At 39.6% G+C, this 16,235-nt stretch overlaps 1 protein-coding gene across 1 annotated transcript in view; it reads left to right on the top strand.

Moving 5' to 3' along the window:
* SDCCAG8 (SHH signaling and ciliogenesis regulator SDCCAG8) overlaps nt 1-16,235 on the top strand; it is a 247,737-nt gene that overhangs the window by 163,184 nt on the left and 68,318 nt on the right. Inside the window, exon 16 of the mRNA XM_047077091.1 lies at nt 7,049-7,180. Within this exon, the coding sequence (XP_046933047.1) occupies nt 7,049-7,180 (132 nt within the window). The remainder of the gene's footprint in view (nt 1-7,048; nt 7,181-16,235) is intronic.

The raw sequence follows: 16,235 nt of genomic DNA on the forward strand, positions 1-16,235 counted from the left end.
TATAGGTAAGACTTCTAGGAGCCCCCGAAGTTTACAACGTATTCATTTTGTGTATCTCACAAGAAAGTGGTCAGTAGGCTAAACTGTGATTTTAAGGTTTTTTTGTTTGTTTGTTTGTTTACTCTCAATTTCTTGTCCACTGACTGACTCTCTTTTCCTGCTGGCTCCCTCCATGAAGCCTAGGACATTTTCAAAATTCATATAAAATGTAACATGTGATTTCGACATTACCTTTTGCTTTGAATTCACCTATAGAACTTGAAGGGCTCAAAGTGTTTCTTTTTTTAAAAAAGATTATAAGCTTACTAAGCCTTATGGGAGACCTCCAGGAGCATGCCTCTGTATACCCGATACTAAACTTTTGGGATAAATAATTTTTCCTGTGCTTTGAGGTGAGGAAAACCTTGGAATTTTCTGAGCTTTCTAAAATTGTCATCGTTGTGGAAGCTCAGTCTCCAAAATAATTAAACCACATGGTAATTTTGATCCGGCTTTTCCTCAGAGTACTATGGTACAATTTTTCTTAAAAGTAGGTGTATTTCTTTTGTGCCGGTCAACAATTTAAAATAGTCCTTGTTGCTCCCCTCGTCTTGCCCATGCCGTTTCTCTAAGGGTTCCATGTTATTTATAATCCCATACCAACCAAATGGATTCTTACCATTGATAATAAGCTTTATTTTTTAGTTCACAGATCCAGCCATTTGACTGGAGCCCATGCAGTCGCTAGGAAAGCTGACAATCTGGGCTCACCATTCCGTGGTCTCTAACTCCTTACCCCAGCCCCGTGCTGGGCTGCTCTGGGCAAGTGTTTTGAAACGGTTTCTCCGTGTGTGTCTGATGTATGTGTTTTCTCCCCAAGTAACTTAAGTCCTATCGCTCCCGTTCTCTGGAAGCCCTCCACAGCCGTTAGCAGGGTACTTTCTGCACGGCGCGTGCCATGCTGCCTGGATGGTGTCTGCAACTCCAGGATTTGTGAATGGCACGTCCCATTTTAAAACTAAAAATGAACTGCCGATCCTGTGCCTTTTACATAGCTTGTTTTTTGACCACGAGACGAGAGAATTAATTCCATTTTGCTCTTAATTGGCACCGGGCAGAGACATTCTGGCTGATTTTAGTTGACGCTCTCATAAACTTTAGCCACCCTTCCGTCTCTCTTCCCCGGGACCCCGAGAGCTTATTACAGATATAGGGTTTGTTTTTGAGGTTGGTAAGTGGAGATATTTAAATATCCTTGGTGCAACTGTGATTTCTCTTTATCCAAGTGAGGGAAGCGTTCCCTCTCCGCAGGCGCTTGGATGAATCAGCAGTGAGATGTTTGTGGTGTGGTTTGCTGTGCTCTGACCGTGGCCTGCGAAAGAGCTGAGAAAGGTTGGGCACTGGGAGGGGTGAGCCTCGGGCAGCTGCAGAGCGGAGATCAAGGCTGTGCTGGGTTGCAGGGTCTCAGCACTTGCTTGTGGAAGAGAAGGGCTCAGGAGCACACAACCCCGGTCTATGCGGCTTTGCGTCTCCTCTCTTTTCTGTCATTGTCACTTTCTGGGTTGCTAGGCTGGTGGATTGATGTCTAACACTGCCCATTGTGTATTTGTGATTTGCGTTTTGTAATTAAGAGGAACAATGGGAGTCCATTGGGTCTCGTTATATATAATGGTTGGTTTAATTTGTTTCACTTCTATCTTGTTAATTGTAAATTGATCATTAAGATTTGAATTCTAATCTGTCACTAGGGTTGTGGGTATTGAGGCTAGAGCAATGATCCTGGTTTTAATCACTGATGATGAGAAACAAATTTTATAATTTTGGTACATATTGCAGTTCATATATTTTAACACTGTATTTTATGGTGTTATAAATATTGTTAAATGACTTTTAGTGTAGTTTTACTGTGTGGACTATAATGTATAAATTATATTACTGTTTTGGCAACAGTCGGTATCCAACTGTGTGAGTTTAATTGAAGTAAAGAACACACACCCGGTTGAACTATTTTTTTTTCCCCGGCATGTTTGGATGATGTTAGGTTGGGATGCTGCAAAAATTATGTTCTACAAGGAACGTCTGATACTGACCTCTGCTAATTGTCACCAAAAGCCGAGTGAGAATCTGAAAGAATAAAAAATGACGGGGTCGTGTTTTCCCTTAAAAAACAGTTATTGCTGTAATCCTAATTATAGTAGTAAAATATCATACTTCATGCAAATGCAATTACACAATATAACTGGTGTATAAAAATGCAGGGGAAAGTTCATGCTTCTGTGAAGCCAGAAATTACCTAAATTTTCGATGAAAATGCGTTAGAGTCATCTGTTCTTTTATATGACACTGGATAACCGTGCCACAAATGTAATCTCAGACTAACACAGAAACTTGTGCCGGAAGTTTACTCTCTGAACTTTGCAATCTATTTCTTTCAGTGTATCATGGGCCCCAGATAGACAAGAGATGATGTCTGTGTACACTTAACAAAGTTTTTATCGAACACTGGAACTTGGAAGTCAAATCAGCATTTTAAGCAAAGGGGAAAAAAAAAAAACCAAAAATATGTAGAGCAGAAAAAAATATTCTAGCGATAAAATACCTGGTAATAGTATATACTTTTACAAAATAACATTTATATTTTTGTGGTCATGAAAGACAACCTCATAGAGCATGTGGCTATAACTACAAGGTGGCTCAGTCAGTTAAGCATCTGACTTGGGCTCAAGTCATAATCTCACAGCTCGTGAGTTCGAGCCCCACATAGGGCTCTGTGCTGACAGCTGGAACCTGCTTCTGATTCTGTGTCTCCCTCGCTCCCTGCCCCTCCCCGACTCATGCTCTGTCTCTCTCTGTCTCAGAAATAAAAAAACATTAAAAAAAATTTTTTTAAATTTTTTTTTAATTAAAAAAAAAAAAGAAAAAATATCCTGTGACATCACCATCAGCTAACTATTGTTAACCTGTGGCATACTTCCTTTCAGTGAATTTGCGTGTGGATGTAAATGTGTCTGTACATGTATGTTTACCTGGTGAGTGAGTTACACTGCATATATTATCCAATGAACATGCGTGTCTACATCACTACTCTAGAAACAATTGTACTGGAGCCATTTGTATGCATAATTCATTAGACATTTAAGATGTTTCCGGTTTTTAACTGTAATGAATAATAATAATCTTGTCCATAATTCTGAATTTTTGATGATCCCCTTAGTTGAGATACCCTAAAAGGGGATCATTCGTCCAAAAACAATAAACCTTTTTTTTTGTTTCTGTTTCAATCACAGGAAGCCTTTGAAGGCTATTAATGTGTACGACTTTGCTCAAGTACTACGCTAAATTCTTCTCAGTATATATGTACCCATCTCAGTATGTGACAAGAAAAAGTGAGAGATTTAAGAGAGGAAAAGTGAGAGACAATATTGCATGGTGGGCCAGACAGCCCCTTTAGAGCTGGATAGACCAGTGTTTGTATCTGGGTGGGGCTAATCACCATTCCGGTGACCTCAGGCAAATCATTAAACCTCCTATTTACCTCACAGAGAAAAGGAAAGAAACACTTGCCCTGAGGAATTAATTGCCATCATTAATATGAAGGATGGATTCCACTACCTGGTGGAGAGTCGGCGTGCAATAAATACTCAACCAGAATCCGATTTTATTATGCGTTTCTTTGAGTAATAGTGGAAATTGTATATTTTATAAATGTTTATTGGCCATTTCTGTTTCATCCTCTGTGAACATTTGTTTTATATTCTCCATATTTTTTTTAAATGTTTATTTATTTTTCAGAGAGAGAGAGAGAGACAGACAGAATGTGAGCAGAGGAGGGACAGAGAGAGAGGGGAGACACAGAATCTGAAGCAGGCTCCAGGCTCCGAGCTCTCAGCACAGAGCCCAAGGCTAGGCTCGAACTCACGAACCATGAGATCATGACCTGAGCCGAAGTCGGTCGCTTAACCGACTGAGTCACCGAGGTGCCCTCTCTGTATTTGTTTTTAATTGGAATTTTGATGGAGAGTGGGACAGCACTTTATTAAATGATGCCTCTAATCGTTTAGATTAGGTTTCTTATGTGTTCCCATTTCTTTTCTTAATTTTTCAAATTTTGTTCCCGGTTCCTTTTGTTTTTCATGAATTTTTTTCAAAATCAGAGTGACTTTCAAAATTTTTTTTCCAGGTTTATTGAGGTGTATTTGATGTGCATCAGTATAAGTTTAAGACGTACAGCATGATGCTTTGATTTACATGTATTGTGAAATGATTACCACAGTAGGTTCAGCTAACATGACTTTATTTTTTGTCTTAAATAGGTATCCATTGCAAAAATTCAAAAAATACGGGAAAGGAAAATAAATTTAAAAAAATTCCTAATTCTGACACCTAGAGATAGTCAATACTAATATACGATATACACATCAAAATATTTTTGATTAGGGGATCCTGGGTGGCTCAGTCAGTTGAGTGTCTGACTTCAGCTCAGGTCACGATCTCGCGGTCCGTGAGTTCAAGCCCCGCGTCAGGCTCCGTGCTGACAGCTCAGAGCCTGGAGCCTGCTTCGGATTCTGTGTGTCCCTCACTCTCTGCCCCTCCACCACTCATGCTCACTCTCTCAAATATAAAATAAAACATTAAAAAATTTTTTAATTAAATATTTTTGATTATAAAATGGAATCACTTTATATGCTGATTTTTACTTATTTTCCTTTCTTACCAGTATATCATATTTTTAGGTCAATGAATAACACTAACAGCCACACTGTCAGAATAGCCTCTTGATATTCCTTTGCATAAGTGATGTAACCAGTCTTCTGTTGACATATTTCTGGGTTAAGTTTGCAGATACTGGGTTGCAGAGCAAGACTGCTGCTAGAAAGGATGCTACTATGAACATTATGATTTTTTGTGTGTAAAGGTTTTATATTTTTATAATGTAAAGTCTATGTCTCCTTTATGATTATTCTTTTAAAAAGGGACTTTTTTCTGGGGAAGTACCTGAGAACAGACATTCTTCTGCATGTTTTCCTAATCAGGTTTAAGGATATTTTTTGTCTTTTGGGGATTAATTTCAGCGCATAGCCCTTGTTGTGATAGAAGACACTATCTTGCAAGAACACTAACAATTTCTTATAACTGCATTACATTCTCGTATATTGTATGTGATTTTGAAAGGAGAAACCTAAACCATTATTGACTGATTTAGACTATTTCAAATATAGGTGAATTCTTATTAGAAGAAGCAAATGTAGATTGAGTACTTGATCTAAGCTCGAAAATGAGATAATCCCGGCCCTCATGTATAATCTAGTAAGAAAGATGAGGCATAGGGCACAATTCAGAGGAATAAATGATAAGCTAATGTATGAGTAAAAGCCAGAGGTAGTTTCAAAAAATGTGCTGACACATTGAGAACTGCAAAGTATTAATCAGGGCGAGCTTCCTTTGAGGTGACGCTTGAATCAAGATGAAAACAAAATGGGGAATGAGGTGAACACAGAGTGACAAATTGCTTGGTACAGTGACACCGCTTGGTCCTTCCAATGACGCGGAGCAAACCCACCTCTTCTCTTGACCGGGAAGAAAAGATTCTCTCACCTAATGGAGGAGGAATCCTTTCTTTGGAGGGACGTGGTTCTGCATCAAGTGTCTTACTTGAACTTCAAGAAACAAACCAGTCGTTAACTGCTCGTATTTTAATTGCAAGAATTTTAAACTTTCAGTTCCAGTCTGTGGGGCAGTGGAACATGAGGAGGTGGTGACCACAGGAGCAAGGTTTATCTAAATCAAGGACAGGGATACAGTTTTTCTCAGAGAGATAACTTTCTGATCTTCAGATTTTGAGACTTGAGCTAATCCTCCACGATACAGAAGAGGCAGCAAGCATATTTCCTGAGGGACATTAATCATCACCAGAGTACATATCTGTGATCCCAAAAATGAAATATGTGAAGACAGAAAGAAGACAGGGAAATGGTACCTGTTGTAGCAAAGTGGAGGAAGGTGAGGCTTCAGTGTCTACAGAGGGGCACTTCTTTGTGAAGCAAGCTGATCTGCTCTCAGGATTCCAGAAAAACTTGGAAGGCAGAAGTGGAACTTAGGACTTGAAAGCAAAATTGACAGTTCCACCCCCACCCCATGCAGCCAGTGACTGTCCTTCTCCACCCAGGAAATTAGGGCCTTCCTCTCTGAAGAGCTTAAACCAGCAGGCTCTGGTTAAAAGAGGGGCACTGAAGTGGAGATGAGAGAAATTAATAGAAAGTCTGCATTCTGAAAGGCGAGATCCCTACCTCTCTATTTCCAACCAGCCCCTAGAACACTGCCGGTTAGTGTTATACACAATAAGCAGGGAACAGGAGGATTCTTCTGTTGAGAAGCCGAATGGCCACAGAGGAAAGAATTATAGACGCTGATATTAAAAATCTCCCACTGGATAAGATGGCTTCACGTTCTGTCACCCTGCCCTAAAGCCCACTGACATAATAAACTACTTAGCCAGCAATGACCAATATTCAGGTAGCCACAGAATGTAAATAGAGATCTTGATTTAACCACACACTGAAATACTAGTAGTTACACTGAGAAGCTGGAGATGGGGTCGGGGATAGAGGAGTGCCATTTTTCATTATTATGCCTTTTGGAACTATAGGACTTAAATCATGTGCCATTGCATTAGCTATGTTAATTAAAAGAAACAACTCCCCGTCATAGAGATGGGATCTGGGGTTGCTCCTTTAACAGCATGGTAGCTGGCCTGTGATAGGCACTCGATAAATATTGGGTATGAATACGAGTCATGATCACTCTTGTGTCGCTCCTTGAAGACGCCATGTCTTTCGGAGCAAGTTTTTATTCCTTTCTCTACCCACCACTTGAGTCCCTGAATGCATTGTATGTCTCCACTAGACAGTTTGCAATTTCTGAGATATTCTGTTTTATATAAAATAACTTGTCTTCACACTGTTATGTTTAAGTATGGAGTTGAAGGTGATGCTAAGGTTATACAGTAAAAACATGCTCTGGTGGTAAGAACCTTTAACACCTTGTCATTTCTGTGTGTTCACCTCTCTAGATCTGAAATAGCTCAGCTCAGTCAAGAGAAAAGGTATACGTATGACAAACTGGAAAAGCTACAGAGAAGAAATGATGAATTGGAGAAACAGTGTGTCCAACATGGGAGACTACATGAGATAATGAAGCAAAGGTAATAAAGACTTAATAATCAACTGACATGCCGTATATTAAAAGGGGGTTGGTTCAAAAGCAGGATGGGAATCGATGTGGAATAAATAGAATTCACGGTCACTGTGGTACTCAAAAGACATGCTTGAAATCCAATACTCTTAAGCATTAATGCTTTCTCAACTTAAGTTGTTCTTATGATACACAGAAGGGAGAGCGTATCCCCTTTTTACTGTTCTAGAGACATAGAGTTAGGTTTAAGAGAGAACTTTGTAGGAAAACATCTACCTTTAAGGTCTAAGTCGGTAACTTAATATAGAGGAATTTCATAGAAATTAGGCTTCACGTGTGTTTTGTGAGATAAGACATGTACAAGGCCCAAGAAGGTTAAATATCTTAATCAGAGGTTTCACTGGTAGTGTTGCTCGAGTCAGGATTTGACTCCACACCTCTTGGTTCTTCCTGGCGGTATCACTTTGAGCAAGTTACTTGGCCTCTCTGAGCATCGGTTTCTTCATCTGTATTTTGGGGCTAGTAATGGCCAGTTTGCAGCTTGATATAAAGATCAAATGTATGTAAAGCTCCCAATGGCCACCCACTGAATGGTACCAATGATATTGACTCCCTTTTTCCAGATGAAGAAACACAAGCTCAGAGAGAGACTAATGGATTTGCTCCCAGTGGTAGGTTGAGTAAGAGGTAGAGTTCAGACTTGAAGCCTGATCTTTTGAGTCCAAATCCCTTTCCATTTGTGCACTATTATTTTGTAATAAACCCAGCTCCTTATCATTTCCTGTAAATGTTTGGTTTATAATTTCTATATAATGATGGATTCCCCATGGGAAAAAAACTCAATAATGTCCACCACACGATGAATTGGTTGCTGCCGATTTAGACTCCACATGGCAATCCCATGTGTAACACGACAGCCAGCTTTTCCAGTGGTTTTCTGGGCCCCCAGGTCCCCATTCCTATCCCACCTCCCTGACACCCCACACCTTCTCTGCTTCAAAAGCAACTGTTGATATAATTGAGAGGAAAATGCAAATGCTTGTAGACTCTCTTTATTTTGTCTGTTAAATTTAAAGTCAACATAGAGCCTTTGGGGAGGGGGTAGTTTATAATTTTGATCACTTGCTCCATTGAAGAAAAGAAAGGGAGTCAGAAAATGGCACCGCCTTTTAGTCACCAAAATATTAAAATATGAGTGTTTTTAGAAAACATTAATTGTTCATTTATTTACTGATTAAAATATTTACTTAATCTCAGACACCGTTCTAGGCCAGACTAAAATATTTTAGGTTTTGTGGGCCACACGTGCTTTCTGTCACACAGTTCTTTGTTTCATTTCTGTTTTTGTTTTTTTAAAAAATAAATTTTTTTAACGTTTATTCATTTTTGAGAAACAGACACGGAGTGTGAGCAGAGGAGGGGCAGATAGAGAGGGAGACATAGAATCTGAACCAGGCTCCAGGCTCTGAGCTGTCAGCACAGAGCCCAACACGGAACTCAAACTCAGGAGCTGCAAGATCATGACCTGAACCAAAGTCAGACTCTTAACCAACTGAGCCACTCAGGCACCCCTCTGTTTTGTTTTTTTCCAGCCTCTTAAGAGAGCAAAAGCTTTCTTAGCTGGAGGGCCAGCAAATCCCACCAGAGGATTTGTCCTGCCCCTTGAGCTACAGTGTACCCCATACTAGGCAATCAAGGCATCTTTCTTGTTTTTTTTTTTCCCCTAAATTTGTATTAGATTTCACAAAATGCACTCACCCATGTTATCTCACCTTGAAACAAACCTGTTTCTATCTGTTCTAAGCTGTTACTATCATCCATTTCCAGATGGAGAGAACTAAGGCTCAAAAAGAAACAGTTGCCGGCTAAAGGTCAGATAGCAAATTAATCATTCATTCATTCAACAAATATTTATTGATTGCTACTGACTGTCGTGTTCTCCACCACATGCTGGGAATAAAACAGTAAAGTAAATATAGTCCCCAGTGTCATGGAATTTACAGACTTACAGGGAAGATGGATATAGACAAAAGACTTTCACAAATATCTAATTAGTCGTGATAGCAATTAGTTCTATGAAAGAGAAATGTACTTGGTAGGTAAAAGCACATCAAATAAGAGGGCTTAGCCTGATCAGGAAGAGTTTCAGTGAGGAAAATGGTACTTGAAATGAATCTGTAAGTGTCGGGATAGGGGCGTCTAGCTTTCTAGAACAGGAGTTGGCAAAGTGTGCCCCAGCCCACAACCCATTGTGTGTGGCTTATCCACGTGCTGTGCTGAGTCAGACTGTGCTTGAGACTGTGCTATAAGAGCTGAGTGCTTGAGTCAGACTGTGACCTACTGGCCCACGAAGCCTAAAATATTTGCTCTCTGGTCTTTTCCTAAAAAAGTTTATCAGCTCCTGTTCGAGGGAAAAGAAAACTGTAAAATTGAACATCCTGAGGTAGGACTCCTGAGGAAGGAAAGAAATGTGTGTGTTTAACAAAGGGAAAGAACAACACAGGTGAGGTTGGAGAGGCAGGTGAGGGCCAGACCTAATGGCAGGGCCGTTAAGTTTTTATTACAAACCTTTAGCTTTATCCTTTTAGTAAAGAGCAGAAATAATTAAAAGTGTTGTTGGTTTTAAAAGAATGATGCGATCAAATTTCCATTTAAAAAATAGCATTCCAGGGTCACCTGGGTGGTTCAGTCGGTTAAGGGTCCAACTCTTGGTTTCGTCTCAGGTCAAGATCTCACAGGTCGTGAGTTCTAGCCCCGCGTCAGGCTCTGTGCTGACAGTGCAGAGCCTGCTTCGGATCCTCCGTCTCCCTCTCTCTCTGTGTCCCTCCCCTGCCCCCAGAATAAATAAACATTAAAAAATCAGCTTTCTAGGTCCTGAGTAGATCATACGTTAGAGCAGAGCCACAGTATTTACATGAGCTCCAGTTAGGGAGCTCCAGGAGAGGTTAGTGATAATGGCTTGGACTTGATATGATGGTAATAATGATGGAGAGAAGTAAAGAGATTGGAGAAACGTGTAGGAGGTGAAATCAACAGGACTTAATAATTGGTCGGCTCTGTTGGGTGGTAATGGGGGACATCAAGGATAATACCCATATTTCTGAGTTGAGCAATGGGTACATAGTGGTGCCACTTAGAGGACATGCGCAAAAGAAGCAGGTTTGCAGTGGAGATGGCTCGGTTTTGGGAGGAGACCAAGTGTTAAGTTTGACTCTGTGGAACTCAGCATGCCAATGCCTCATCCAAATGGAAAGGTCAGATAAGCAGGTGGCCATAGAGACTCAGCTTAGGAGACAGGTCTGGGCTGGCGATGGAAGTCTCCATTGGCCCATTGAGGATATTTGAGACCTTGGGAGTAAATGATGTAGTGGATCGCCTAGAGGGAGAATACAGTAAGAAGTGAAAAGGGCTTGCTGGACCCTAAAGAACATGGGCATTTTCAAAGATAAGGTAGAGGTTGGTAAAAGACTTGAAGACAAGTAACCTGGGAAATAAGTGGAAAGCTGGAAGAGCATGCTGTCATGTGTTCCGAAGGATGCAAGTGCCTCAGGAAAGAGGAGGGCTCGACCAGATGTGCTGAGTGATTGAGTGACTCAAACTATCCAGTGGACTTGGTGACGTAGACACGGCACTGGTCACACGAACATAAGTATTGTTGGTAGCAGTGTATGGCAACCCTATTGGGCTGAAAAGTTAGCGTGAGCTGAAAAACTGATACAGGAAATTTGAGCTGCTTTCTCACGAAGTCTGTCGGCAGAGGAGAGTGGGAAGCATTAAGGAAGCAAGAGAGACAGACCAAACAGCGGGGGACAGGGAAATGGATGAGAAGGGACATTTTAAACAGACAATTTTTGGTTTTAGGTTGGAGTAGATGTGAATGTATTAAATTCTAATTGTCAAGTTCATTAAAGTTGTGGAGTCAGGAAAGTTACATTTTCCAGGTGGTGATTTGGAATCTCTGGCGTCCACAAAGGCAGTCTAGGGAATTCACGTTAAAGACAGCAATGGCACTTTTTTCTGGTTATGTTTTAAAATAAGTGTGGATTCCCATATTTCACTGCAGAAAATAGAACCACGGGAGACCTCCACAGTGTTTGCAGAGGGAATAAGCCGACAGCCAGTAGAGAGTCACTAGGTGCACGCGTGTGCTGCCCTGTGGTCAAGTGTTGTGTTACCAACCATAGCTAGCAATCCTGGGGGCTTTGTCAGTTATACAGGTTTACATAGTTTTATTTTCTTTCTTAAGGTAACGTGTAGCTTACATTACATACGTAAGAGCCGTTGACCAAAGGCCTGAAATGTAACAAATTAATAATGAGTCTTAAATTGGTAATTCTTCTATAAACTACCTCCAAATGATCTCTACCAAATCTATTATGTTGTATTTTCCTAATAGAAATTTTATTCCTTGAAAACCAGTGTTAAAAATAGGAAATGGGGATGGGGGGGGCGCCTGGGTGGCTGTCAGTTAAGCGTCCGACTTTGGCTCAGGTCGTGATCTTGTGGTTTGTGAGTTCGAGCCCCATGTCGGGTTCTGTGCTGACAGCTTGGAGCCTGGAGCCTGCTTCAGATTCTGTGTCTTGCTCTCTCTCTGACCACCCCCCTCCACCTTACCCCCCCCACCCCCACTCACGCTCTGTCTCTCTCTGTCTCAAAAATAAATAAAACGTTAAAAAAAAATAGGTAGGTGCGCCTGGCTGGCTCAGTCGGTAGAGCATATGACTCTTGATCTCGGACTTGTGAGTTCAAGACGCATGTTGGGCCAAGAGCTTACTTAAAAAAAAAAAAAAAAAAGAAAAAGAAAGTATTGATTTTTATCTAATCTGACATTTCAATTTTGGGTAATTAAGACTCTTCACTGTTTTCAGCAAAGTACCTGAAAATAGAAGCCTGAAATCTTAATTTATCATTTAAAAGCAAAATAAGACAAAATTTGGCAAATAGAATCCAACAATATTTTATTTTTTTAAACTTTTGTCAGACTTCTATAAGCCTTTTTGAAAAAAATGTTTATTTTATTTTTGAGAGAGAGAGAGAAGGGGAGAGGCAAGGAAAGAGGGGAACAGAGGACCCAAAGTGGGCTCCATGTTCACAGCAGAGAGCCCGATGCAGTGCTCAAACTCATGGACTGTAAAATCATTACCTGAGCCAAAGTCAGATGCTTAACTGACTGAGCCACCCTGGCACCCCCAACAATATTTTAAAAGAGTTATACACTACATTGAAGTATGATTTATCATTGAAGTGTGTAAGACTGGTTTAACATTCAAAAATCAGTTAGTGTAACCCATCACACAAATGGGCACATGATCATATTAATAGACGCAGAAAAAAGCATTTGAAAAAATCCAACACCCATTCATGATAAAAACTCACAGAAAACTAGAAGTAGAGGGGAACTTCCTCAGCTTGATACAGAACATGTACAAAAAAACCTAGTGCTAATATCATACTTAATGGTCAGAAATTTGAAACTTTCCCACAAAGATCAGATATAAGATAAGGATATTCCCTTTCACCCCTCCTTTTCAGCATCACACTGGAAGTTCTAGCTAATGCAGTAAGACAAAAAAGGAAATAAAAGGCATAAAAACTGGGAAGGATGACAGAAAACTGTCTTTGTAGATGACGTGACATCTATGTAGAAAATATGAATGAATCAACAAAAAATTACTGGAACTAATAAGCAGTTATAACAAGGTTGCAGGATACGAGGTTAATATATGAAAATTAATCACTTTTCTAAATACCAGCAATGAACAACTGGAATTTGAGATTAAAAATTCAACACCATTTATATTAACAATTAAAAATTAAGTACTTAGGTGTAACTAACAAAATATGTACGAGATTTATATGAGGAAAACTACAAAGCTCTGATGAATGAAATCAAAGAATTAATAAAGGGAGAGATATTCCATGTTCATAGATAAGAAAAGTCAATATTGTCAAGATGTCAGTTTTTCCCAACCTGACCTATAGATTTAATGTAATCCCAATTAAAATTTCAGTGATTATGTGGGTAGTGGCAAACTACTTCTGAAGTTTGTATGGACTGACAAAAGATCCCGAATAGCCAAGACATTTCAATATAATGAAAGAGAGGAGCAAAGTTCGAGGACTGACTCTATCTGACATCCAACTTACTGTAGTAATCAAGACAATGTAGTCTTTGAAAAAGAATGGACAAATAGATCCATGGAATGGGACAGAGAGAACTAGGCTCAAATTAATATAGTCAAATGATCTTTGATGAAGGAGCAAAGACAATATGACGGAGCGAAGATAGCTTTTTCAACAAATGGTGCTGGGATAGGTGGACATCCACGTGCAAAAAAGAAAATAGTAAATCGAGTCACAGATCTTACGCCTTACACAAAAATTAACTCAAAATAGATCACAGACCAAAATATTAAATTCAAAACTTTGAAACTCCTAGAAGATAACCCAGACGACCTTGGGAATGGTGATGACGTTTTTAGACACAGCACCAAAGGCGTGATCCAGGAAAGAAGTAATTGGTAAGATGGACTTTATTTAAGTGTAAAACTTCTGCTTTGAGAAACATGATGTCAAGAGAATGAGAAGAGACAAGCCACAGCCTGGAAGAAAAGATCGCGTATCTGATAAAGGATTATTGTCCAAAATACTCAAAGAACTCTTAAAACTCAACAGTAAGAAAACAAACAACCCAATTAAAAAATGGGCCAAAGACCTTAGCAGACACCCCACTAGAGAAGAGATACAGATGGCAAATAAGAAGAATGCTCCAAATCATATGTCCTCAGGGAAGCGCAAATTAAAACTACAGTGAGGTACCACTACATACCTGTTAGAATGGTCAAAATCCAGAACACCGACACCATCAAATGCTAGCAAGGATGTGGAGCAGTAGGAACTCTCATTCACTGCTGGTGGGAATGCAAAATGGAAGACAGTTCGGCAAATTCTTACCAAACTGAATGTATGGTGCAGCAGTCATGCTTTTTGGTATTTGCCCAAAGAAGTTGAAAACTTGTATCTACCCAAGAACCTATACAGAGATGTCTATAAGAGGCTTTACTCATAACTGTCAAAACTGGGAAACAAGTAGGATATCCTTCAGTAGGTGCATGGATAAAGTGTGGAACGAGCAGACAGTGGAATGTTACACAGCGTTGTAAAGAAATGAGCTATCAGGCCTTGAAAATACATGGAGGAACCTTAAATGTTTATTGCTGAGTGAAAGAAGCCAGTCTGAAAAGGCTACGTGTTGCATGATTCCAACTGTATAACATTTTGGAAAAGACAGAATGACAGAGGCAGTAAAAAGATCAGTGGTTGCCATGGGTACCAGTGGGGAGGAGAACATAGGATCTCTAGGGCGGCGAAAATACTCTGGGTGATACCCTAATAGTGTCTGCATGTCTACATGTCATTCTACATTTGTCTCAACCCATAAAATGAAGAACACCAAAAATGAACCTAATGTAAACCGTGGACTCGGGGTGATTGTGATGTGTCAATGTCCATTCATCAGTTGTAACAAATGTGCTGCTCTCTGGGGATGCTGATAGTGGCTGGTGGTCTACACATGTGTGGGGACGGGAGGGTATATGAAAAGTTTCTGTGCCTTCCCCTCAGTTTTGCTGTGAGTCTTAAATTACTCTCAAAAAAAAAAAAAGACAATAGACAAATGAAGCAATAAGAGTAACAGTTGAATTTTACATTAAAAAAAACAAGAATCCTCAAAAATATCATGTAGCTATTTTTGTAGGTTTTTGATTCTTATACATCAATTTAATTTAAAATCTACATTTTAGAGAACACTTTGTTCCTAAAACGTATTATGTTACTGGACAATTGTGCCTTTTTTGCTTATATAATTAATTCATTAAAAATTTAATTTATGTAAATGAAATAGCTGGTATTATTTGTTACATAGGAAAATTATTTAAAAAAAAATTTTTAACATTCATTTATTTTTGAGAGACAGAGAGCACAAGCAGGGGAGGGGCAGAGAGAGAGGGAGACACAGAATCTGAAGCAGGCTCCAGGCTCCGAGCTGTCAGCACAGAGCCCGATGTGGGGCTTGAACCCACAAATTGTAAGATCAGGACCTAAACCGAAGTCAGATGCTTAACTGACTGAGCCACCCAGGTGCCCCAGAAAATTACTTTATTAATTTTATTATTTTATTTTTTTATTTTTTAAAATTTACACCTAAATTAGTTAGCATATAGTGCAACAATGATTTCAGGAGTAGATTCCTTAGTGCCCCTTACCCATTTGGCCCATGCCCCCTCCCACAACCCCTCAAGTAACCCTCTGTTTGTTCTCCATATTTATGAGTTGCTTCTGTTTTGTCCCCCTCCCTGTTTTTATATTATTTTTGTTTCTCTTCCCTTACGTTCATCTGTTTTGTCTCTTAAAATCCTCATGAGTGAAGTGATACGATTTTTGTCTTTCACTGACTGACTAATTTTACTTCGCATAATATCCTCCAGTTCCATCCAGGTAGTTGCAAATGGCAAGATTTCATTCTTTTTGATTGCCAAGTAATACTCCATTGCATATACATATACCACATTTTCTTTATCCATTCACCCATCAATGGACATTTGGCTATTGTTGATAGTGCTGCTATAAACATGGGGGTGCGCGTGTCCCTTCCAAACAGCACACCTGTATCCCATGGATAAATGCCTAGTAGTGCAATTGCTGGGTCGTAGGGTAGTTCTATTTTTAGTTTTTTGAGGAACCTCCATACTGTTTTCCAGAGTGGCTACACCAGCTTGCATTCCCAGAAAATTACTTTTATTTAACTTTTTATTTTGAAAAATTTGACCTACAGAAAAGTTGAGATTTCCTGTATGTCCTTCACCCCAGCCACCCCCAAATGTAAGCATCTGAAATAACCACGGTTCAGTTATCTGACCCAGAAAATTAGCACTGATGCAATCGTAGGAACTAATCTCTAGACCTTATTAGAATGTCACTAGTTTTCCCCCTAATATTCCAGTTCTGGTCGAAGATTCTATGTTGCATGTAGTTCTCTTTAGTAGTCTCTCTCTCTCTCTTTTTTT

The sequence above is a fragment of the Lynx rufus genome, unplaced genomic scaffold, assembly GCF_022079265.1.
Source record: "Lynx rufus isolate CCGP_SWC_20201006 ecotype Redwood Valley unplaced genomic scaffold, mLynRuf1.p SCAF_15, whole genome shotgun sequence".
In the NCBI taxonomy this organism is placed as follows: Eukaryota; Metazoa; Chordata; class Mammalia; order Carnivora; family Felidae; genus Lynx; species Lynx rufus.